The sequence below is a fragment of the Acomys russatus genome, chromosome 1 (genome assembly GCF_903995435.1).
Source record: "Acomys russatus chromosome 1, mAcoRus1.1, whole genome shotgun sequence".
Classification (NCBI taxonomy): domain Eukaryota; kingdom Metazoa; phylum Chordata; class Mammalia; order Rodentia; family Muridae; genus Acomys; species Acomys russatus.
In genome coordinates, this window is record NC_067137.1 from 98154181 (window position 1) to 98180561 (window position 26381).

The 26381-nt window shown below is 41.0% G+C and overlaps 1 protein-coding gene across 32 annotated transcripts in view; it reads left to right on the forward strand.

The window, feature by feature from the left end:
• The window catches only part of Nrxn3 (neurexin 3), a 1522640-nt gene that overhangs the window by 382397 nt on the left and 1113862 nt on the right, over positions 1-26381 (forward strand). For 16 of the 32 annotated variants that reach the window (XM_051149743.1, XM_051149800.1, XM_051149769.1 and 13 more), the window contains 3 exons: positions 16976-17277; positions 21129-21152; positions 22992-23153. In XM_051149743.1, coding sequence (XP_051005700.1) covers positions 16976-17277; positions 21129-21152; positions 22992-23153 — 488 coding nt within the window. The remainder of the gene's footprint in view (positions 1-16975; positions 17278-21128; positions 21153-22991; positions 23154-26381) is intronic. The other 16 variants (XM_051150001.1, XM_051149754.1, XM_051150010.1 and 13 more) reach the window with 1 other exon arrangement.

Genomic DNA, 26381 nt, shown 5'->3' on the forward strand with positions numbered 1-26381 from the left:
TTAAAAATAAAATGGTGGACATCACCTGGAGTTGGACAAAAGAAATAAATAATAATAACAATGTCATCTACTTGTATGACTAATGTGTTTTCAAGCCCCTTTTCACATTTCGTAAGGGTGCTCTCTACCTCAACCTTCACTTATACTAAAAACTTAACAAGACTCTTCTACCATAGTCCTAGCACATGACAGGTGCTCTCAATAAAGCTTGCTGGATGTATGAATACATGCTCAGACTAGTAACTTAAAGCTTTTAAATAACTCAACGAGCCATATTTATTGGCTTTCATTGCTGTCAAGGGTGATGACGGTCAGACACGGAGATGTTTCCATAGCAATGTTGGGCATGTAGGGTATGTAAAAATATTAGGAGTTCCTACAGCTCAGCCTGAATAAGCCATTTGAAGAAGCTTGCTGCCCAGATGAGAAGCCCTAGAGGTTCTATACTCCCACAGTTGGACACTTGGCTTCTGCTCTTAGATTAGCGCCCTTCACAGAAACCCACACTTGCTGCACTAGGAGAACAGTCTAAATTTCCTCATCAAATATTCTAATTGGATGACATTGAGTCTCTCAAACTTCAACTTTTCTCCTTGAAAACCATAGGTAATGATCCCTAAAAAAAATTATTAAGGTTATGGGAGCTATCCTTTGCATAACACTGACAGAGGTAAAGTCCCTGCTTTATAGGCAGCTTTAAAAAATGGTAGACAGCATCAGCACCATCACCATCACCCCCATCCCTTGGAAAATGGACATTTCATTGCATCTTAAATTGCAATAATAATAATGCATATTTTCTAAGGTTACTGTAGGTTTGAAAGCACAGTATTTGTGAAACCCCCCTTACTGTGCTTCCTAGAACACCAGTAAGTCCTAGTCCCTTCCCTTCCACTTTATTTTGTGATACCTTCTTCTTTCCTAGAATCGGTAGAAATGAGCACAGTCTGCACATTCTTTTATGAAGTTGCCCAATGTCATTAAAAGGACTCAAAATAACTCAAGAAATATGTGGGATGTGTGTGAACTGAGGAGGTGGGTGGGGTGGAGGAAGGAAAGAGCAGCTCTCTGAGACAGAAGCTCTACCTACACCTGATTGCCCAGAGGCTGCAGCTCTGAACCACTTTGTAGTTTCTGCCCGTTCTTGCAGTTATCTGAGTCACCCCCTAAGGGGACAATTATTTGCATAAATCATTCCATACAGCATAATTAGCTACTTATCATACAGAGGACACTTGTGATCCCAAATTTAAACAATTAGAAAACAAATGCTGCTGATTCCTGACAGTGTATGGTGATAATTGATGATAAGCCCATGACTTGGAAGTACCATGAAATAACACAGTCCTCTGAATACTTACTTGAGTGATTTTTCTTAAGATGACATTTTTTTTTTTAATAAAGTTCACGGAAACCAGTCGCTTATAATATAACATACCACAACAGTTAGTTTATTTCTTTTCTTTTAATTTTTTGTATTTTTGTTATAATTTGTTTAGATTAAATTGCAACTGTTATCAACCTCCCTCCCTCCCTCTTCCACTCTATTCCTCTCCCCTAGACCTCTGACAGAAAGGGACTTCATCCCACACAAAATGACCGCAGCCTATAAGGTCTCATCCGGATAGCCTGCTTCCTCTTCCTTTGTGTGGTGCTGGGCCTCCCCACCAAGAGGAAGTGAACAGATTGGGCCCACGAGAAATCATGTCAGAGCCAGTTCCTACTCTCTCCACAGCTGTCCATTGGCTAGATCTGAACAAGGGGTCTAGGTTTACTGTGTGCATTGTCCTTGGTTGGTACAACAGTTTGTGCCGCCCTCCCCACCACCCCCTGCATCCCGATCTGCCAACCCTGATGGTTAGTTCTTCAGAAGCCCAGAATGCCAAGCTAGAACTGGATAGAAATTCATAGCTAACAAATATTGAAAAAAAAAATCTTCTCACAAATTGAAGCTTCTTTGTTGGGCTATGATTCTAGGGTGAGTGATTTTTCAATCTATAGGTCATTAGCTCTTTAGGGGTCAAACAACCTTTTCACAAGGGTTGTATACAAGATATCCTGTGTATCAGATATTTACAACCCAATTCATAACAGTAGCAAAATTGTAGCTATGAAGTAGCAACAAAAATAATTGTATGCCTGGGGGTCTCCATAACCTGAGGAACTGTATTAAAGGCTTGTAGCATTAGGAAAGATGAAGACTGCTCTTCTGAGTAATTGAGAGTTCCCATTTCATCTGTATCACTTTTTATCCATCTGACACGTGGTGGTAGAATTATCAATCATCTTCACTGTGACACAGGCTGGCCCTACTTTAGCACCAGAAGTCCCACGTCCTGGGAATTTTCAAAGTTCCAGAGACATTGTGATGATTGATAACTCTACTTGATGCGTTTGGTGAATTGTTCTTCCATAGAGCACTATGATTTTCTAATGTAAATTTTATGAGCACATAATCATACATAGTGATGAGTTTGAGAAAAGCATTTACATGGAAGTATATCGTGCGTTTTGATCATATTCACACCATTCTTCTCTTCCTCCTCCTAGATTTTGAATGGGTCTATAAAATCATATATTCATATGGGACATGAAGGAGACAATGGCTGGGGAATGAAAATAAGGCGAGTGGGAAAAACATCATAAGTTTTTTTCCCCCCAACATTTGACAGCACACAGAAAGAGATTCTCTGGTTCAGTATGTCTTTGAACTTTATTATTTTTTTTAATATGACATTAACAAATTTTGTTTGTCAACCCCAACATTTCATTAAAGAGAGAATATCCTAAAGTCCAAGGCTGGAGAGATAGCTGCGTGGTTCAGAACACTGGCTGCTCTTTCAGAAGAGCTGCGTATGATCCCCAGCATCTTCACGATGCCTAATACCTATCTATAACTCAACTTCTAGGCGGTTCAATGTCCTCTTCTGGCCTCCATGGGCACTGTAGGCACATGGTTCACAGACCTACATGCAGTAAAAACACCTATAGATGGATGGAAGACAGCTCAACTGGTCAAGTGCTCACTGTTCAAACATGAGGACCAGAACTCAGTTTCATTTTTGGGATACATATAAAAAAGCTGGACATAGTGTTTATTGCTTGTAATCTCAGTTCAGGGGAGGCAGAGACCATGGGAATTCTGGCCAGCCAGTCTAACAGAATCGGTTAGTTCTAGGCCAATGAGAAGCCCTGTCTCAAAAAGCAAGATGAATGGCCCACTTAGGAATGACACACATCTGGTTCTAAATGTGCATGCATTCACAGCACGCGTGCACACACACACATACACACACATACACACACACACACACACACACACACACACACACACACACACACACACACGAGAAAAGCAATGGAGTAAGAGGAGTTTAATGAAAGTCCTTATGGGTCTTTACTATTATGCTCATCACTGTATTTCTCTTGCTTAGCACAGTGTCTGATGTCTAGTAGGTCCCATATAAATATTTGTCAAAGGGTGATATATAAATTTAGCTTTGTAAAAAGAGTATAGTACTCTCCTTTTTTCTCCTAAAAATATTATTTTATCTTATGTGTGAAAAAAATTTTTTTACCTTTGTATATGTCTGCACACCATGTGCATGCAGTGCCCGTAGTGGCCAGATGAGTGATTTAGGTTCCCTGGGACTATACTTACACAGGGTTTTGAGCAGTCATGTGGATTCTGGGCATTGAACACTTGGGTCCTCTGGAAGAGCAGCAAGTGCTCTTAACCACTGATGCATCTCTCCAGCCCCTGCTTACTTTTCTATGAATTGTGGCATAATGAAACTTTATTTGAGATATTATTTAAGAATTGATAGTTATCAATCTGTGGACTATAGGATTTTTGTATGTTTTATTTTTATTGTACATTATTATATTCATGGTTATTTTAGTTGGTGTGCTCCACATTTCACATTTTGAGAGAGTAAGATGAAGTTTCTAAATCTTGAAGTAGGAGAGTTTTCTCAGCTTCTTCTTAGACTTAAGCTTACATAGAGGCATCATTGCTAATTCTTTTGGGAATTTGGACAGACCTGGGAGGAATGAGCTACCAGTCCCCATTTTCTTAAATCTTAGCCAATGGTTTGATGTGTCTTAATCAAGTCTCCATACGTTTTCTTGTTCTGAATCATTTAGCTGCAAACTGTAGTCTAAAGCTGTAGCCACCTGGGGATAGGCACAAGACCACTTCTCTGACCTGTGAATTCCTGTGCAGACTCTTTATGGCAGCAAGGGGATGCTCAAAGCACTGACTGTATTCCTAAAGCCATAGATGAAAATGTCCATAATCCCAGCTTCCAGGAGACAGAGGTAGGGGAGTGATGTAAGTTTGAGGCCAGCCAGGGGTTACATAGAGAAATTCTGTCTCGAAACAAGAAACAAAAGCATTACTAGTATTTCTGGGTTAGGATTTGAGGTTTACGGCTATAATATAAAATGCATGTCTGCCACACTTAGTGCATGGCATATAAGACTCAAACAATTCAAGCCTCCATGTTGGAGTCTTATCCAGCTTTTAATTGCAAATCAACCACTTACTTCGCATCAACAGCTACATTAGCCCAAGTGGTGAGTATATATTTATAACAGAGCCCTTTAGCTCAGAGTCTAGCTGTTTCACTTTATATGGGTTACTGGCCTCTGAACCCTTCTGACATAGAAGGAGAATTGCTATTTTAGGTTCAGTGCCTAAAGAGTAGACTTCCTTGTTTATGCTTTTATGATATTACACTTAGCACTTATATATTTCAAGCCGTACAAGTATACAGAATGACCATGATTCTACCTGTCCTCCATGTCTTTGTTTACATCCAAATATATGTGGCTGATACATCTAAGTACTGGACTCTCAGTTTGTTGGGCAGGCAAGTATTTTAAGGATGTTCAGACATCACAACATTAGACAATGGACATGAAAGTAGTTTGGGATACATAGCACTCTATGTAAATATGTGTTCAGAAAATAGTGACTGAGCAGATGCCTCAACCAGTAAAGTACATACCCTGTAAGCGTGAGGACCTGAGTTCGATCCCTAAAAGCAGAAAGAGCAACCATGGTAATGTGGCGATTGCATTCCCGGCAGAGGAGCTCACTGGCCAACCAGTGTAGCCTACGCAGTGAACTCTATGCAAGGGAGAGATCTTATCTCAAAAACCAGGATGGACAGTGTTGAGGAATGACAGCCTATGTTGTCTTCTGGTGATTCATGCACTTACACAGGTACATCTGCACACATATTCTAACACACACACACACACACACACACACACACACACACACACACACACACTCTCTCTCTCTCTCTCTCTCACCTCTTATGAGAGTGCTATTGATAAGAGTTTTACACATGATGATACTCAACCCTTATCAAGGAGGTAACACAGCCCAACAGAAAGAATGTTCTTTTTGGAGGTTGACCTTGATTTGTATTTACAATCTGGTTCTTACCAGCTGTGGTGTTGTAAGAGAACTTAATCCCTCTGAACTCAAGTTTATTTGTTTGTAAGATAGAGCCAATAAAGTATTTTATTGCCGAAGAATGTTGAGGGCTAAATTAGAAACATGAGATGGTTTCACCTTCAGCTGACAGATGAATGCATAGATATGCTATTTCTATTAATAATGTGTTGGTTCTAGTAGGCAGTATTTGAATTCTTATACCCTTTAACTCAATAAGAGAGGTCTTGGCTAGTTTCCATCAAACATTATAAATATAATGCTTGTTCTACTGGGAGCTTTTCTATATGTAAAAGCCTGATGTGCAATATAGGTTCAAAATATATTTTCCCTTGTCCTTTTTATACTATGACAGAAAAAATTCTTCTCCTTCTATGAAGGACTATAACTATCTGAGACAAAGAAGCAGTGAAAATAAAATAAATAAATGTTATTCTTGCTTTGTATTTATAGCTTTGTATCCTGAGTCAGATCAGTGACTTTTTTTAACATCCTTTCTAGGGAATTGATCCTCCAGCAATAGACTCACTCATCATTGTCCTTTCATTATGAGCCTTTCTCCCATTACTGTCTTCCATCATCTGTCCCTACTTGGAGACCTGGGAATGGGGCAGATTACATTTTTTTTTCAGTGTTGCCAGCACCTCCTCAGTGCTATGTCTCTTTTCTTGAGACCGAGGAGATGCATAGTTATTTCTAAAAAGAAAGCCTAGCTCAGTCTTCCAGGATTTGTGTTCCTCCTTTGGCAATGTTCCCCCAGTTTGTGTCTCTGAGCAGGGCTTTAATCACCTGGGCTCAACCTTGGCACTGAAAGCTTTAGGAGTACCGCAGAAATGGTAGATTAGCCACATTTAACAAAATAGAAAGTTTTCATTGTGTCATAAAAAGCCGTATTGATCTTGTCCAGGCATTGACTCCAGGGCCTTTTAACAAACCACTGTGTCTAGACTTGCAGGCTAGAGCCCACAGTGAGAACAAAAGAGGAACTGGGCTGCAGGCTGCCCTCGCTCTTCTGCAGGAAATGCTGGGGAGGAGCTACCGATTCAGCTTTCCCAGTGGGGCCATTTGTAAAGGACTACCGTGACTTTATTCTGCCGTGGGCAAAGTAAAAATGTTGTGAACGTTGTGGCAGATGCCCTGTGACACACTTCAGATGCCAGCTTACCTGGATCCAGGTGTTTGTTGTTGAGTTATTACACACCATAGCCAATCTATGCGTCTCAGGCTGTCTCAAGCCTTCTTTGTCTCTCATTGCCAATAAAGAAGTCATTCTGAGCTCTGTGGTGCCAAGGCCCTGAGCAAAGCAGGAGGTACTGTGCACAGTGAGATGACACAGTGAGAAATGGTGACTTTAGGGTCACTGATCAGTTCCACTGCATTTCTGTTTAGTTCAGTATGACTTCAGCCTTTGATGTGGCAGATTGTGAAAAATTATGGAAAAAATGATACTCACAGAATATGGCTGATATTTTCACATCTATGTGTAAAATAACCAGATCATCATCCAAGATTTGAGAAAAGGGTGATTACATGTTTTATTAAAATTGTCTGCAGAGATTTTAAACTTTTAAATATATGTAATATTCCAGTATGTAGTTATAATAAAAGTTATTACTGGCATTAAGATTCAACCTTCAGATTGAAGGAATTTTAACATCCTGTCTTGTTTGCTTTATATCTTTTCATAAGGATTTGGTTTTGCTGGGATGGTAATACAAGGGCAATCCCAGCATTCATGAGGAAAAAGAAAGGCGATGGAGGGCCAGCCTGGGCTGTATTAGATAACTCTGTTTCATAAGGAATACTCAGTCTTGGTCTCATTGTTTTCTTCCTCCTCAGAAGCAGTCACTGCATAAAATTCATGAGCATATCCCTACACGTTTTCTGTTCTTATTACTAGAAAGAACATAATGGTCAGCAACAACTATGTATAGAAGCTACATTATTTATACCTGCCTATAATTGGCATTCATTACTCTCTACATGATCTAGGCTTCATGAAGGAAATACTGAGCTGGCTATAAGTATACTTTGTGCTTGGTGCTTTCTCAGTCGTCACTCAATAAGTCTTCCATCCTACTTTGTTTTCCCATGATGTGCATTCCTCAACTTCTAAAATGTCTTAATTTCTCACAACAACTCATTTTCTATTGTCACGAAGAGACACTGTGACCATTGCAACTCTTACAAAGGAAAACGTGTAATTGGGGCTGGCTTACAGTTCAGGGGCTTGGTTCATTGTATCATGCTGGGAAGCATGGCAGTGCACAGGCAGACATGGTGCTGGGGGAGCTGAGAGCTCCACATCTGGATCCATAGAGAGAGCAGGGAGAGACAGTGAGCCACTGGGCCTGACTTGAGCTTCTGAAACCCCAAAGCATTCCTCCACACACCACCCTAACAATGTCGTGCCTCCTAATCATGCCACCATCTATGGGCCTGTGGGAGACATTTTATTCAAACCACCACAATATTCATAGTGGAGAGGTTTGCTGATGAGATAGTTTAATTATAGACTTAGTGAGAGAGGATGCAGCCAAACATCTTCTAAGGTTTCTGCTACACTGTGGCAGTTTGTCATGAACAGTTCTTCAGTTGTTTTCATCATAGACTAAAGAGAAATTTGATGAAAAAAAAATTTTTTTAAGTCCATGTAGCTTAAAATTTTTTTTGTTTTTTGTTTGTTTGTTGCTAAGTATGCACACATTTAAATTTTTTTCTGTGAACCTTTCAAGACTGTATGCTTCTTCCTGAATGTACATCTAATTTTGGTACAAACCAGGGCCCATGTATGGGCTATTGTTCTAGTCTGTCCTCTGTCCTCTGCCCTCTCTCTTCCCTGTGCATGTTGGTGCATGTGTTGGTGTGGGTATGCGTCTATGGAAGTCAGAGGTCAACAGTGAATATTTCTCAACTGTGATCCATTTAGTTTTGAGACAGGATGTGTCACTGAGCCTGGAGGTCGTTTATTTATCTACACTATGGCCCGATAACCCAGGATCTTCCTGCCTCTGACACCCCAGTGCTGGGGTGACAGGTGCCTAACAGTACACCTGACTTTTTCATATGTACTCCGAAGGATAGAGCTTGGTCCTTATGCCTGTAGGGCTAGCCCTGTATCAATTGAGCCATCTCAGAACCCTTAACTTTGTTCAACTTCTTCCTAGCTCTATGTCATTGGTAACAGAATATTATCACAATAGGAGCTTAGAAGTGAAATATTTTCTCTGCTGGTTTCACATCCCCAGTTGTAGGGGACTGTGGCCTTTACTGTGTCATAAACCATGCACCGATACCCACTGAAGCAGCTGCTGAGCTGCTCATCACCCTCCTGCGCACCTATGCTTTCCTGATGACCACACTCACAAACATGTTGCTTCTTGTGATTACCATTTCATTGATCTCCTTATAAGTGAACCCTTAACAGCTAAAATGTAATCTCCAGAATGGACTTATGATCTGTGATACTTTCTCCTATGTGTCTGTATCAGCTACGAGATGCTCATCACGTTGAATTGTGATTATGTGGGTGCGCTCCCATTCTCCACAGCTGTGAGAGCTAATATTTCTAAGGCTGGGAGCTGAGCCAAGGACTTGGTGGTCTTCATGCTGTATTAGTTATTTTTGTGTGGTTGTGACTGAAATATTTGACACAAATGATTTAAGGGATAACATGCATATTTTATCTCACGTTTGTAAGGATCTCCATCCGTCACAGTGGGAAAGGCATGGTAGGATGGCACAATTCAGGGCAGCTGGGATGTGTGACCAAGGCTGCTCACCTCTTGGCAGACCAGGAATCTGGGTACAGCCTTCAAAGAGCTGCTGCCAGGAACCTACTTCAGCCAGCCAAGCTGCCTCCTCCTAAGGGTGCCACAGTCTCCACCCCAAATAGCACTATCACCTGGAGAACAAGCATTCAAAACAAAGGCCAGTGGCGTGGGGGACATGAAACTCCACCTAGAACACATATCTCATATCAGCTGTATGAATGATATACTTTAGAAAGATTAACAAATAGTTAGAAGATGCAAGGAAAAGCTGACTTCCTGTAGATTTCAGCAAACGGAGAAGCCGATTGTCAGATGCAAGTCTTTCAAATCAAAGTCTTTATCATTATAGCCCATGCCTCCAATTAATAGTGCAACTATATGAGGTATCCCATTAGTGGGAGCAAATAAGTCCCTGGCACTCAACGGACATCTGAAACAATTTAGCTTTAGGCCGTTTCATCTTTTGTAAAAGGTACCTAATTATTTCTCTCTCCTGGGACTTGTATGCATTTGGCACTTGGTACATCACCAGCACAGGGCACACCTGCGACCCTTCCTTCCTTACAGAGATGAACAAAAATTTGAAAGTATTGTAATGCAGTTGAGAGCAATGCAGGCTGCAGGATGCCATTAACTTTCTAGTGACTTCACTGAAGCGTGGCTTTTCAGGCCATTCTTTCATGGACTGGGGGAGCTTTCCTCAACAGAATGCTGGCTGTTTATTTTCTAGGTGACAACTTGATTTACTGTTTTCTTTCTCTTCACTTTCAAGAAGCCTCTGCAGTCTGGCGACTGACCCAGGCAGTGTGCAAAAGTCCATTTATTTCTCTACTGCATCTTCCCAATGAACAGTCTAGGGATAGCGGTCGGAAATGGCCTGAGGAAGCCAGATTTCCTGTGTAGTGTGCCTTGCTTATAGTGACACAAATACTGTGTGCTGGTACCCTCTGCTCTAAAAGCATGTGTGTGATGTGATGTAGCAGGCGAAGGATTCCATTGTGGGGGTATGGGAGTGGGAGTGGGGATAGTTGGGTCTGTTTTTATGCTTTCCTTGGCCTTAAAATACGTTGCAAGGAGACTGTGACCAGACTCAACCTTCAGGCTCAACCAAAAGTGCAGTCCTGTGAGTCTTTTGTCTTCTGACCGACACGAGGATCTGTTCTTTCTCAAATTTGAGTGGTATGTGCTGTTAGGTGATAGCCAGGAGACATCAGTCTAGCAAGGAATTTTACTCTCTCTACTCTCTCTTTATTTTGCAAATACGGTTTCTTCAGAGCCTAACAGACAATTTGAGCAAAGCATTGGCTGTCATGTCTGAAAGGCCCTTAGAATGAGGTGTTCTGGTTCTTACGTTAGTTCTTTAACATGTCGCATGGAAAGGGAACAGAATCGCCCACAGCCTGATCACACTTGTGCTCTGGCTGCTTTGACTGTTTCAGCCCAGGGCACCTTTCAGGATTGAATAGATGTGAAGCCCTGCTCCGTCCACGCCATCTCTTCTCCCCGCAGGAACAGGCAGAATTCTTGTAGATATGTCAACTGTTCTCTCCCTGCAGCTCTGTTTCCCCTGCCTTGGACTCCTTGCATCATTCGCCTTTATCAAGGCTGTTTTGCCTTGAGGAGCAGTGGCCAGAGAAGCCAAGTGATCTGCGGATACACAACCAGGGAAGCCATTGCTTCCTCTCGTGGACACTGGGAGGAAAACCTCACATGGCCTCTGCTGTTTGTGAAGCTGGGCAAAATGAGACTACAGACCAGTCTGAGGCCCCAGGCCAGCCCTTTGTCTAGCAGGGAGGGCAGCAACAGCCCATGTGTTTTTGTGCCTCATTAGTCCTGGGTGGGCCAAGCCAGGATGGGCAGCCAGGGTTATCTTTGCATCAGTGCAGACTGAAGTACTGCAAGGCTGTATGAGGCCAATTTGAAGGACAAAGGATGGCATGATGTGCACAGTTTCATCTCTGAGGCTCATTATGAGGAGGGCTGGCTCCACTAGCTGTCTGGAGCACAGCAGGTGTTCAGCTCAGGGCCACTGGTTTTAGCCACTCCAGAGGGGGGCTGCATTTTAATAAGCTCTTTCAAGTGTCTGACTTTTTTCCCCACCGGAGAATATAGAGGAAACTTCAGCATCTTCCCTGTTTGGATTCCTCCTGCCTGGGTGGTCCTTCACCTGTCACTATTACTGATAGCATCCTTTGACAGATTGAACTTCACTCAGCTGTAGTACCTCCCTTGGCAGGTAAGTTCTGTGCTTGTCCTGAGAATTTGAAGCACTCTGAGGTCTTGGTAGAATTGTAAAAGCAGTGAACTGAGAATCAATCCCAGTACTATGGGACTCGGAAGTACCACTTCCTACCGTCTTGGGTAATCCATCCAAATTCCCCACAGCCTTACCCTCTCACAGTGTCTCTACTTTACCACACACCAAAATGGTCTCATGGCTGCTGAGAGAATAGGCATAACAGTTAAGAAAACACTTGGAAATATGTGCCATGTATAGAAAGCTGTGTCGGCTTCCAAAAGGCCCCAAGTCCCTCTTTACCCAGCCCTGACTTGCTTCTCATCTGAGTGCTCCCTCAACAACACCATGCCATTCTCCTTAGAGGTTTCTGCTAAGGAAATTGTGCTTTCCTCTATTTTTCTCCCAGTAAAATGTAAACTTTATTCCATGAGTTATATAGGCTAATAGACTGAGCCAATCTGGAATCCCTGGGAAAGGAGTTCAAATGTGTTTTGTAAAATTGTACAGTCTTTTCGTGGTTAAAAACTGAGCTTCTTTTATTCCTATCAGTAAAATATGCAATAGGCCAAGCTTGACAGGCATGTCTTGTAATCCTAGTATTGTGGATATAGAGGTAGCAGGATTAGAAGGTCCTTCTATTTTCGATTACGTTGTGAGTTGGAGGCTATCATGAGCCTATGTGTCAAAACTAAACCAAACACCTAACACATAATTGCTTAGCAATTCCCAATGACTCTCTCTCTCTCTCTCTCTCTCTCTCTCTCTCTCATCTATTGATCTATACACACACAGTGTATGTGCATGTATGCATGTGTGTATGTGTTTGTGTGCATGTGTGTGTTTGTATCTTGGTCTACAGACATAATTGAGGTTGTAAGCCACCGAGCCACAAAGCCACATGTCTTGTACTTCACAGTAAGAAAACATTTCACCTCATATTTTAAATTACTTTGGAATTTCTCTGAGAGTTATTATTCTATGAATCACTAGTTGGATGCTTTCTATTTTGGAATTGTGGAGAACAGAATTGAATAAATGCCTGTTAATGCTATGTATATTTCAGCAAGCTATTTGAAAGATCAGTACCTCATGTACCTTACATGAAGTGATTTAAAACCTCCAGCTATACATATCTTGCTTCCATCTACTGTTTAATCAATCGGACACTTACAAATAATGGCTAAAAGTTTCACTGTCATAAGGAGTTGAGCTCTGCTTTTCACACAGTGACAATAACATTTTTATTTTAAGACTTACACAACAGATAGTAAACTTTGGCGTGATATCATTTACATGGCTCTCAACAGCCCATTAGCTGTGTTAGTGCCTTCTCTCTTGCCAAGCCATAGCTGTATTTTGAGCTGCTGTATGCAGTGTTGGGTACCCTACTCATTCATTTTCTCCACCTGTTTAGCCTGAATACATACAAGGTAGCTACATTGTCTTTTCAACCCCCTTCTCATTATAAACATAATGTATAGAAAATGAATTTGGGGCACAGGTGCCTTTTTTCCCCCCAATGGAGGCTTTGGAGAATTGAATCAACTCAGAAGCATATTTTGTCCCTATCTGGTTCTGCCCTTTTGGTTATGTTGACTGTCAGCCTCGTATGGTTTTCAAGGTGATAAGAGTGTGCCTGAGTCTCAGCTACTGGAACAAATTAAGATTGGTCGGGGTTTTGGGAGAAAAAAAAATCTCCACTCTAATGGTGTGCAACAGGATAATTTTCTGAAAGTCCATCTCTGTCTCCTTCTTAGCGTTTATTTTCTCTGAGGGATTGGAGTATGTGTTGTCAGGTCCTTCCACTCAAAACTCAGGAAGAACAAATCCTGAGAATTAAAATTGAAAGAAGTGTGCTGATTTAGAATAGGATTCCGAGAAGACCTTTCAGCTGTCTATTGTTTTTAGGGCATATCTGATGGGATGAGCTATCTGGGCAGTTGGGTTGGTGACATTCTTGATGCCGACTCTGGCCCAGGGACGAGGTAAACTGAACAAATGTGTCAGTAAGTGGAGAGATCAGGAAGACTGTGAACGCTGAGAGACTCCCCCCCCCCCAAAAGTGGGGGATCTGAACAGATACTGAGTCTCAAAGCCAGACTCTTGGTTAAGAGCTGCAAGTTGTATGGAAGAGTTGAGGGAAGGAAGGATGGGTGTGTGTGTTGGGGTAGGCTGTCAGGAGCTCCCCAAGGAGACTATCTGGACCCATGGCGGCCTGCACAAACTGATGCACCAACCAATGGCATTGCAAGCAGAGACCTTAGATCCCTTGTTCAGATGTAGCCAATGGACAGTTCATTCTCCACATGGAGAAGGGGAGGGGAGAGCAGGGGACTGCCTCTGACATGAACTCTGGTGCCTACAATTTCATCACTGCCTCTTGGCTGAGAGGCCCTGTGGGAACACAGAGGAAGGGGATGCAAGCTATCCAGATGAGACCTGATAGGCTGTTGTCAGATGGTCGGGGAGGAGGACCCCATCTTGTCAGAGGTCTAGGGGAGGGGAATAGGATGGAAAAGGGAGGGAGAGTGGAAACAAGAAGATAAGAGAAGAGCAAGGGGATTGTAATTGATATGAAATGTGACTAAATTACAATAAAAATATGTATGTGTAAAAAATAGTCTCCATTAGATATTTGTAATGGAAGACACATACACATGGCTACATAAAATTTCTTCTGGATATTATCATAAACAAACATGTGATTTGCATAGACATTTTCCTTCTCACAATGGTTTTATATGTTGTTTATTTATTGTGGTATTCTTTTCTGTGGTAATACCTCCATTTGATTTTCCTTTTATGGCCTTATATATTAAGAAAAAAACATCTTATTTTAAATATACTCAGAATTCACACAGGAAAAGGAAACATTCCTTTTGGTAAGCACATGTTGTTAATCTCAGGGGAGAGGGGTCAGTTTGTGGCTCACTTTACCTAGTGTCAGTTTGGTTTACAAGTCCACAGCTCCATGGAATCACTCGGAGCCTTAGAGAAGTCAGTTGGAAGCATGTAGCATATTCTGAGTGATAGTCACAAGGACAGGTAAAGTCCAGAAGTCCTTCAAGTCTTGTTTGTTACACACTGTGACATCCAAGGCATCAATATTTTTTATTAATAAAATAAAACCATTAAATCAGACAATTCCTACAATACCTTATAACTTGAAATTTTATTATTTTGTCAGATTCCTTCCTCTAGTTATATTAAAAATATTAGGCAAAGTATGGCACATTAAATAACATCCTGGTACCTTTCTGGCTCATGTCAAGGCTTTTCCCTTTGAAGGATCCTCTATGATTATTGTAAGCTCTGCATTCTTCTCCTTCTCATCCATCCTAGTTTAGTGGGCACAGTGCATAACTTAGACTTTCACAGAAGATGCCCATTAATTGGCCACATGTAGTACCAAGGATCACATAGCAGTTGTGGGCATGTCCTTTTCTCCAGAGAAGGAGCTGAGTTGTGACACCTGCATCTGACTGTCATCTGCTGTAGATCAGAGTCATTTCTGGGTCTGTTATCTAGTGGCATCTTAGCAAATATGTTTCTTCACAAGTGAGAGGAGAGATCATGATAGTAGATAGGGAAATAGAAATTAGATTGAGTATATTTAAAACAAACAGGCAGAGTTAAGTTTCTGCTTCCTGACTTTTTAAGGCTACTTTTGAGAAAATACATCAGGCATGTGTGTGCTAAGTATTACTTGTTTGCTAATTTCATAAATATATATATGTATGTGAAACATATATTATAATATACATATATATGGATGGACATCTATACATACATATGTTTGCTATACTTTAGTTATCTATAGGTAAGCAGGTACCTTTGCTTATGATTGCAAGTGTACAGAAATATGCATGTAGACACACTATTGGACCCCTATGCAACATGCAGAAGAAACTTCATCTCTTATTTAACCCTCAAGCATTTATAGTTTTAATTCCTGATTACACAGTACTGTGATATTGTGATTAATTTATTTGTGGTAGTTTTTGTCTCTCAACATAGCAAGAGTGACTGTTCCACTTCATTTTATTACCATGCTATTAGAAAATATGTCTTTTGTTTTGCTTAAGTTATTTGTATAGGGATCTGAGCTGGGGTGAATTTGCTTTTGGCTCATAAGGTTTACATGTAGTTTAGCTAAGGGAAAACAGAATTCTCCCAACCTCAGTTTGTAGCCTCAATCTTTAAAGGGAAACTACACATCTAGGTATATCTTATTGGCAATTTTCTTTTATTACTCAAGTGCTTTTAAATAGCAGTTGACTGAGTCTGATATGAAATAATATATCCTGAGTTTGCCTACCAGGAAGACACATGGATGTTCATGGACTATGTGCCAAAATTGTGAATCAAATCACCTATGAATTGACCAAATTAGCTTTATCTTATTTTCTTTGGCTGAAAAAACTTTGGTATTTACCTAGAAGTCCAAGCTTAAGCTTAAATTTTTTTTTTTTTTTTTTTTTTTTTTGACTTCTTGGGAAATAGTGTCACAGGGAGAATAGCCACCTATCTGGTTCTCAGCCCATGACCATCCCTACTTCTCTTCCTACACTCATCTCTGTCTTATATTACAAAGCATCTAGGACTAATGCATGTGGATACCCCAATCAACATAGATAGACACCAGCACCATGTTTTACTTTCAGAAAACAGTGGTTCCAGAGAAGATGCCTACTCAAATAGGTTTTGAATAGAGACTTTCAAGGGTGTCAAAGCCTGAAATGTGGTCTTGGAGGGGTATATAGATTGCACTGTAATTCTGCCTTAGCCTTGTTCTCCAGTTGGGGGGTGGTATATGGTTGTATAAAGGTTGAGTTCCAATCAGGAAGAGGCATTGAGATGAAACCTCTCACCTGCCCTGAGCACAAGGCCTTTTTGCTTGAGTCTAAGGGTTGTGGTACTTTCAAATCAACACTTTACCATGTTCCATCCTGTGCCATTTTCCTCACCTGACTTGTCACCTCCTCTAGTCCAATCTGCTACTTAATAACCCAGCCATGTTTTGTGGGGCTTCTGATTTTACCTGAAAAAAAAAAAAACAAAAAAAAACAAAAAACCAAAAACCCAAAAACCAAAAAACAAACAGCTAGCTAGGTTTCTGGTGGAAACCAAATCTTTTAGTTAGATGGAAGCTAATATTTTAAGGTAATTGATTTTAAGTTATTGTTTAATAAAAGGTGCCAAGAGCTAAGGAGTCCTTTGTTAAACGGAACAGTTAATTATCTATTCTGACCCAGATCTTTTGTAAGTATTTAAATACCATCCCTGATGCAAAGGCAATAGGAGCCTCTCTCGACCATTTTGAGTGAATTCTCGCCTCAGGTGTTTCTTCCAGAATATTGAAAATGAAGGCAGTCCACTCCTTAGAACTGGTTTGTTTTCTACTGTTGTGTAGGCCCAAGGAGCTAAGTAGGTGCTGCCTAGAATAGATTCTTGGCTGACCAAGCATGACCACATTGTCCTTTTCTTTTTCTACAGCTCGGGAGGAGAACGTGGCCACTTTCCGAGGCTCAGAGTACCTGTGCTATGACCTGTCTCAGAATCCCATCCAGAGCAGCAGCGACGAGATCACCCTTTCTTTTAAAACCTGGCAACGCAATGGGCTCATCCTACACACGGGCAAGTCGGCCGACTATGTTAACCTGGCTCTGAAGGATGGTGCGGTCTCCTTGGTCATTAACCTGGGGTCCGGGGCCTTCGAGGCCATTGTGGAGCCAGTGAATGGGAAATTCAACGACAACGCCTGGCATGATGTCAAAGTGACACGCAATCTTCGGCAGGTAATGGCCGGGGAACAGCGAGCCGGGGAGGCACATCTTAGACAGGCGTTGTGAGGCAGGTGACTGGTGAGGTGGCAAAGGCTAAGGATCTGGGTGTAGATTTGTCAAAGCATAACTTTCTCCAAGCCTTTGCAATTTCACAAGGAAAAATGATTAAACTTTTTCTCCTCATACTTCAATTCCCCATTTGTACTTGTTATTTAAGAAAAAGAATCAGCTGTATAGATAATAAAAATGATAAGTACTTCCATCCTTTTTATTCTGCTTTCCTTTTATCATTTTCTTAATTACTTTCGAATCTTATCGTATTGTTGTTAAATTCAATTAGGGACAGAATTTTGTTTCCACAGCTTGATGGATTGTCCTCATTCCTCGAGTATATATTTTCCTTTTTAATTAAGTTAACCATTGCCATGATGTCATAATTTTAATTCCCTCCAGAAAAAAAAATCTTTCTTTTTTTTTTTTTGTCCCCTCTTCTATTAATTTACCATTCCTCCCACCTTTGTTTATGTTTTTTTTTTCTTCTTCTCCCACTGTTATGTGAACCTCTAGCCTTGTAATTAATTAGCCAGGATCTTTCTGAATTCATGTTTCTCTGTTCCCTGATGCTGTGGTCTACCTCACTGCCCTGTCTCTACCTCCGAGACTCTTCAGTTGCCTGGGAGGCCTGGCAAGTGGAAGCACCCAAATAAAAATGTCAACTTTGGAGCAGCTTTCCTGATGCTGTGTGTGCTTGAGAACTCCCATCGCTTATGGATTCTAAACAGGCAACTCCGCCAGGTGACACAACATCCAGAAAGTCTGAGCCAAGCAAAGCTGTTTTTCATTTCACTACTAATAATGATAATAATCAAACCTTATCAGTACACATCAGCAAAAGAAAAGCATTTCCCACCAAAGCCAAGGTCTGTGCTGAGATTGCCTGTTTCATGTTTCTATTTTCAGTTGGTATTTTTCTCTACTTGTAAATTTGGGTCACGCAACCCAGTTGGGCAGCGTTCATCCTTTATTAACCAGAAAACAGTATGCAAATTTTCAGAAAGTGCTTATCAAATTTCTCCGGCAATATGATTGATTTAGTGTCGTCTTGAAAGCATAAGACGTGACAGGTGTTTGCGTGTGTTTTCTGTTTGATAAAAGTGTGATTCCTAAGAAATGCTAAACAAGTTGCAAAGGCTGGCACACACTGGAACACATTAGAGTCAAAACACTCATCTATACACTTAACTGGATCAAGGAAGCCAACTGGTTGGAAGATCCCATTCTGTTTATAGTGAAGTTGCCAAAGAACACAAGATTTAGGCTCCCCAGCATTCTTAACACATACGAATTCAAACTTTGTGAGCCACTGTTTTATGATTTATCTTCAAGGTCAAATGACTCTAATAAGTAAGTGCTTTTGTTCATCACCTCCTTCCATCACTGTACAGAGGAACTTCTTAACAATCAGAGATTCCTGAATCAACTTTCCATTTGCAGACATAGATTTAATGTATCTGGGTCGTGACCTCTAGACCAAAAGGTGAATTTTGACCTTTTTTTCTAGTTTTGATTGTCATGTCCAAAATGATACCTTTGAAGCCTTAGTCATCTGAGGGGGCATTTTATCTTCTGGGTAGCATTATCAGGTCACAGGTCTCATCGGTTGGCTTCTCTTGCTCCCATCTCACACACTTCCTACTTATTCAGGAATGACTCTAAGTTGCTCAAAAACTCTCACTTTTGTTCCTACTAAAAAACACTTTTCCAAGAGTATCAGGCCCCAGTTAAGCCCTTTAAACTAGAGCAGATAAGCGAAATTGTTATTCAGATATTGTTGTGATGTATTGGTCAGGAGCATTGTGAGAAAAAAAAAATCACCCTGTAGAGATTCTAATATATTCCAAATTCGAAGGTCCACCTTTTCTCTGTGCCCTTGGACAAGTCATGTAACCTTCCTCCATCACAGCTTGCGTTTGCAAACCCTGATTACAACATTCCCCAGCCATGTGTGGTAGCTAAATATGCAAAGTGCCTTCTGTTCCGGAAGGGTTATGAGCTCATCCATGGTCTGGGTGCTGGATTCACTGTGATGTGTGAGTGATTTACAGCTGAGCACCTAGTCCCTGAGGTGACTGCTTCTGCCTGCTGCCAAGGATGCAGGAAAATGCAGTTTCTGATTCTAATCAAAGCTGTTGAGTTCTTTGGATTTGGAGCATTTCTTAGCAGAAAGAACCCCAATCTCATGTAAAATAAAGACATACCTATATCACTTGAACTCATTGAAATCTAAATTTGGAGTGTGTGTGATTTTTACAAATAAAATCCATTTAATATTGTATAATCTAAGATTATTATTTTACCCATTAAAATATTTATATCATCCTTTTTCAGCTGCCTAGAATACATTAGAAAAAATGGGAAGCCTCTTTGTATTTCAAATAAACTGTAAATAGCTTCATAAATATTTGATACCAAGCTGATGGCAACCCATCTTCCTTTCTTTTTTTTTTTTTTTTTTTTTAAATCTAATGTTTTTGGTGGGAAAGATTTATCTGAGAAAAAATGGCCTGGGATTTTATAAGAATATCCCTTATCAAATAGGGCAGAACAAGTGTTCTCCTCCAACCCCCGTGCCCACCAGTATGTGACTCTGTCCTTAATTCAACTCAAAGCCAAGCCCAGATACTTTTCTGGGACTTCAGATTGAGAAGTTTGAAATATGGGCTACCTGTATTCATTTTACATTATAGTTGGGATTAGAACAAAGACTCTGTGTCTGTGCCTGTGTCTGTGTGTGTGTGCTCGCACACATGTGCATTCACCGCACCTGCTATGCACAGAGGAAAAGATTGCCCTTTTTCTTGCTAGCCACCAAGGTCAACACTACTGCATCACTTGGTTTGCCTCTGGGTACCACTTTGGTAAAGCATGTGCAGAAAACAGGTGGCAGGTCTTCCAGCCTCCCAGGTCAAAAGGTGTTGACAATTTAGAATTTGAAAAATCAACAGCACGGAGATTAATTGTAGTGAGGGCTTTTCTAGTCATGTTTGATCTGCCATTCTTCCTGCTTTCCCTTCATAAAATAGTTTAAAAGCATAGAATGCAATGTTCTAGAGGAATAGAGTAGGGGGATGCCCTCCCACCCATTCTGGTGAGTAAAAAAAAAATTAATAACTTTATTGAGTTATAAATAATAACTTTTTGATGTCTCCTCATACATCTTATAACACAGACATTATAAAGTGTAAATAAAAGAAATATGAGAACATTCCCTCTGGCTCACAAATCCACAGAAATCAATGGAGTCACAGATTAGTGTGTGGAGACCTAAAATATGTTGTATAATCCAGCCTTGCTATGTGAGGCTCCATGTAGTTAGATTCAGGTGTGAAAACAAGTACCAACATACCATTAGTATGAAGTTTGTCTACATTTGGGTGGAGGGGTTCTTTTCTTTCAGTACAGGGACATGTGTATGTATTTGTTAGAGGGTGGGGTGGGATTCCAGCCAGCATTCATTCAGAAGAGCCCTGCGATGTAAGTATGATACTAATTCTAAGTGGTGAGGTATTGATCTGAGTGGTATCTGGAAGGAATGGGCAGTCGCCATGACTGGTGGCTTAGTCCCCAGGAAGAGTTTCCATAGAGTCCTGGTCTCATTGTCTTTTCCCCACTCTCTTTCTGTGTTGGGCGCCTTTTTTTTGAAAAACTAACACAAGATCACTCATGCAATGTGTCATTTTACTAACCGACTAATGTACTAACACCCTAACGACTCATCTTTGTTTTTAGTTTTTTTTTTTTTTTAATTAACAATCGTTCTGTTCACAATTTTTAATTTCCTTTCTTCCCCCTTCTCCGCAAAGCACTCAGGCATCGGACACGCTATGGTAAACAAACTACATTGTCTGGTAGATATCATTCTTATTGTCTTTTTTTGGGTTTGCCGTGTGTTGCTCCCCCTTTCCTCCCAACCCCTCTTTTGTCCTCTTTAGACTTATTACCTCTTCCTTTTCAATTTCTTTGTTGTTAAATTAAATGCAAATCTTTTTCTTTAAAAAGAAAAATAGAAGGAAACGTAACTGTCTTGAAAAATAGCATTTATTCAAGTTTGGTGGGGACAGTTTCTTTTCTCCAGTTTTCTTTTGTTTGCTTGTTTTTTCCCCCTAAAAGTTATTTTTTTAAGAAGGTCTCTTCTATTATTTATATTTTTATTTACTTATTTTGCAACCTCCAAATTATTGTCTAGGGACAACAGAGATTTCTAGTGAGGGCTTCCTTCTGCTGTGTCTTCCTCCCCTCTTTCTCTTCCTGTTTTCTCTGTCTCCTCCCAGCTCCTCAGTCCCTCTTTCTGCCCCTTTCTGAAGCTGTGGCTGCCACAGGTGATCTTGGGGAGGAAAAGATGCTGCTTCCTATAACTTCCTCTCTCTTCTTTGACCTTATTCCCCACTGTGGCCAAAGGGAGTGCCACCAGTTCTGTTCTCCATACATACTGCATGGCATGGTCCTGTCTTGTGGAACACCCATCAGAATCTGTCCCCCACTGACCTCTATGTTACTAACAAAAGGCAACCAACCATCAGCTCAGTTCCACTCACTTCTCTCCCACCACCCCCATCTCCATCCTCCTCTCATTCCTCATATATTTGGGGGTTGGGTTTGGACTTTTTCTTTTCTTTTTTTTTCTTTTTTCTTTTTTCTTTTCCCAGTGAAGGAGGTGGCAGTCAGGGGATGTGTTACCCTTTAGATTTGAGTATTTTATTTCCTCCCATTTCCATTTTGTTTTCCTTCAGTTTGCTCAAAGCATGCATGTGTCGTGTGGATCTTGATTCTGCTATTTTATCCTTTCCCACAAAACTATTTTCTTCCACCTGCCTCTTTTCTCTTGGCCCCAGATAATCTCTGCATGGGTGTGCCAGTGTGTGGGGTGTGCACGCTCTGATGCTCCATCTTTTCTCTCTGCCCTCTGCTCGTGGATGATGGATGTATGGGTGCTAACACCCCCACTGGCATTATTATTACTATTTATTTTGGTTATCATTGCATCATCATTCATTTCTTTTTGTTAAAGTTGCTTTTTGAGTTTGGGTCATTTTTTGTTGCTGTTGGTGGTAGCTAAGGGAGGGCAGGGGCTGGTACCCTGGAAGAGTCCATAGCATGTATCATTCTGGACACATTAGAACAGAGAACCTTCTCCTTCACTATCCTGAATGCATGTTTGTTAGTGTGGTGTGAACCGTAAGAGAAACAAATAAAAAAAGAAAAGAAAAAAGGGGGAAAAACCACTAACAACCAAAGACCAACCCCTAACATGCACCATTGTCGAATGTCTCCTTTGATGTTTTTCATTACTGCCATAAACAACAATCATCAGAAAAATTACCAATCATTTTTAGCAGTGATCTGAGACAAGTGATATCGTCTGAAGGAGGTTCCATTTTCTAGCCTGACTCAGTGGAGTATGTAGTGGGTGGAGTGAGGTACTCAGCTTAGACATTCTAACACACTGTCCCGTTAACCACCAGGGAAGGCTGTACACTTGGGACATAGGAAGGCAGACCAGAAAATGGAACTTGGCTACACATACCAAAGTCTAGCCAAATTAGAAAGAATACCTCACCCAAAATCTTATTGGAGGTGAAACCACAAGTAGGGGAAGCCATTGAGTTTTAATAGGATCATAAGGTCATTGCTGGGATTTTCTTTTTGTCCCTATGTCCCACTACCAGGTGACAATCTCTGTGGATGGCATCCTTACCACAACGGGCTACACTCAAGAGGACTACACCATGCTTGGTTCAGATGACTTCTTCTATGTTGGTGGAAGTCCAAGCACCGCAGACTTGCCAGGCTCACCTGTGAGCAACAACTTCATGGGCTGCCTCAAAGAGGTAAGGTCTATACGCTTCCATGGAATGGGTGGGTGGCATGACCACTTAAAAAAAGAACAAAAGACCAATGACCACGTGTGGCCGCTAAATTTTGAGTGAGATGAACTGTTGCAGGAGACAAGACTTTGAACTTTAAAATAAAAGTCACCCTTTGGTCCAAGGTTGAGATTGTTGGGTGGTTTAGGGGGTGCTGCTCAAGCATTGTATTTCTTCCGCTGACTAGCTAACTAATGAAGACTCTTATTGCTCAGCAGTGCAGTGTAAACCAAACATACACGGTGGATGAAGTCACAAGGAACTAGACACATATGAAAGTTGATTTTGTGCTTTTCAGGCAGCATGTAGGGAAGCTGTAATTAGAAGCTGCACCGTTTTTATGCCTTGTCTAAAACACAGCACATGTATTATTTTATCTTTATTAAATGTGACAGTCCCAAGACTTCCCCTCCCTCATTTGTGAAGATCAAGGCAAAAATTTTCAGCATGCAACATTCATGCTCAGAAAAAGGGCTTGTTTTTCTCTCTTTGTTTCCCTTCCCTGAAAGCTAGTCACAGCAGCTGTGAGGAGGCAGCAGGGTTTTGCCATTACTCATTTATTACCCCGGGAGCTGATGTGTTGAGACCTCTGTCTCAGAGCAGAGGAGTTTCAGTCAAGTGTAAGTTCAACCTCTAAGGTCAATTGTTGAGGCAAAAAGAATCAGACTTGATTTGTTAGAGTTCTTTCAGCCCACTGTGTCACGGAAGCAGCACACTGTACGATTTCTTGAAACTAAACTAAGCTCGATTGCTTGAGATATCCATACCATTTCCTTAGGGGAATTCCTTGAGAAGCTAGTAGTGCTCCTTCTTGTAGATAAAAATCTCTTGTGACACCTTGTGATCCTCTTCCTGGGGCATATAGTTTATTCTTATTATAGTTATTTGGAGTTTATTGAACAGCAGACATACAGTAGATGGCATTGTATATGGATTCCTCGGTGGCACTGGAGGATGAACACGAATCCCCTCTGCTATAACTGGCATGCAGTAGCTGCACAGTAAAGATTTATTAAATGGACTGGTTTATCAAGCCAGCAGCCATGGTATACCTTTAACTGGGCTGTTTTTTAACTTCGGTGGCTCTTTATAAGTGATACGGATGAAGCACACTGATTGAACAGAGGAAAGGGGTCCATTTTAGGTGGCGGTCAGTTTTAGATAAGGAGAGACATTTGAGCCAAGCCTTGGTTGCAGTTACCATGTGCAAGTCAGGAGCAAAAGGTGGAAATGAAAGACATGACAAAGGAGGGAAGATTCCAGCCATGGGTTTATATTATTCTTAGTCCGAAGGACAAATGGAAAGGAGAATCCAAAGAGCACTTTCCTCTTTCTGATGGCTATCACCCCAGCTTTGCAGGCTTTGCAACTATGGTAGGGCAGAACACTTGTTTCCTGAGAATTACCACTATTTGACTAGAATAAGGGCACACACTACTCAGTGTCTGATGAACCCCGAAAGGCTCTAAAACCCTACTAAATTCACACTGGTTTGAACTGTACTCTCACCAGAAAGTGATTATATCTCCACCACCAGGAACTGCCTCAGGGATGCACAAAGAACTGCTTAGCATGGCACAGTCCCCACCTTCCTGTGGGGCAGCAGCCCTGAACATGGAGTTTCCTGTTGGGCACTTAAGGGGTCACATTTTCCCCATACACAGTTACTCTAGATCATCTGTAAATTATATATTTTGAGACAAAGGAACGGTTTCCCAACTACAACATTTTAAAAACATCTATTAATAAGGAATGTTAGCTTCTCAACACTTTGGAGCATTTACAAAATGCCTACGATAACTTTATCTATGAAGAATTTAGGTTAAAAACATGTACATACAACATAAATATATACATACACATACACACGCAGAGGGGGAGGGAGTTATAGAGACTAGGTAAAACACAGGAAACTCTCCAGAAGTCTGTCAAATGTTGTTAAGTAGCTCACAATGTTGTGGAGCTAGCATGAGGATCTACTTTGACCCCATAAAGGTTCACAGGAAAGATGAAAACCTAGGGTCGCAACTTAAATCTTTAACTCCAGTGCTGGGGAGGCAAAGAGAGAAGGATTCTCAAAACTTGCCCCCCCCCCAGGAACAGTCATAGGGGAGGGGAATAATGGGAAAATGGGAGGGAGGGAAGAATGGGAGGATACAAGGGATGGGATAACCATTGAGATGTAACAAGAATAAATTAATTAAAAAAATTAAAAAACAAAACAAAACAAAAAACTTGCTGGCCAGAGAATAAAGATAATACTGTGAACTGTAGGTTCAGTGAGAAACCCTCTCTTTAAAATTAATGTAGACAGTGACTGAGCAAAGCTGCCCAAATCAACTTCCAGCATACACACACACACACACACACACACACACACACACACACACACACACACACACACAAAGTGAGGCAATTAAGAATGACATCTGTATACACACAGGAACATGGATACACACACACTTGTATGCAGAAAATTTTATCATATTTTGGGGGAAAAGGGTCAATATTTGAAGTAACTGCAGTTAGTGGTGAAATTTTCTGTTTTAGCAAGCAATATAAACTTGTCTTTAAGTCTAGATTGTTAGAAAGGAGTGACAAAAACACAGACTGAAATGGTCTGTAAAACAGGACTGTGCTAGGCCCCACCTGCTCTATGTAGCCTGTGGGTTTTTTTTCCCCCTAAGAGCCTGAGAGCTCTTCTGACTTTCATAAGGGCTTGAACACATATTCAACCTTGAGTTTAAATGACATCCTGATGTAGGTTTCTTTTACTATTTAATCACTGCATTTACTTGTCTTTCGGAAGTCTGGAAAATCTCTTGTTTTTGACAACTTAGTAAACGGGAGGTGCTGCCTGCCCTGCTGGCCTTTAGCTTGCTGGAAGATGAGCCCTCTCTGATCATTTAACCTTACAACTGTCTCTCCCCTTACAATACAATGCCTCCTTCCCTTCTCGTGTCTCTTTCTTCTTTTTGGACCATCTCTTGCCATTTGTGGCTCTAAATTGTCCCAAGCTAAATCCTTTTAAATGCCATTTTTTAAAAATCAAATTTGGGTCATGGTGAAGGGATGATGGGATCATGGACACTCGTTTGCTTGTTACACAAACAGGTTTTATTGGGTGGGTGGGGGGGGAACGACTCTACTTAAGTCACTCCTGAAAGCTGAGTTCTGACTCTGCTATTGAGC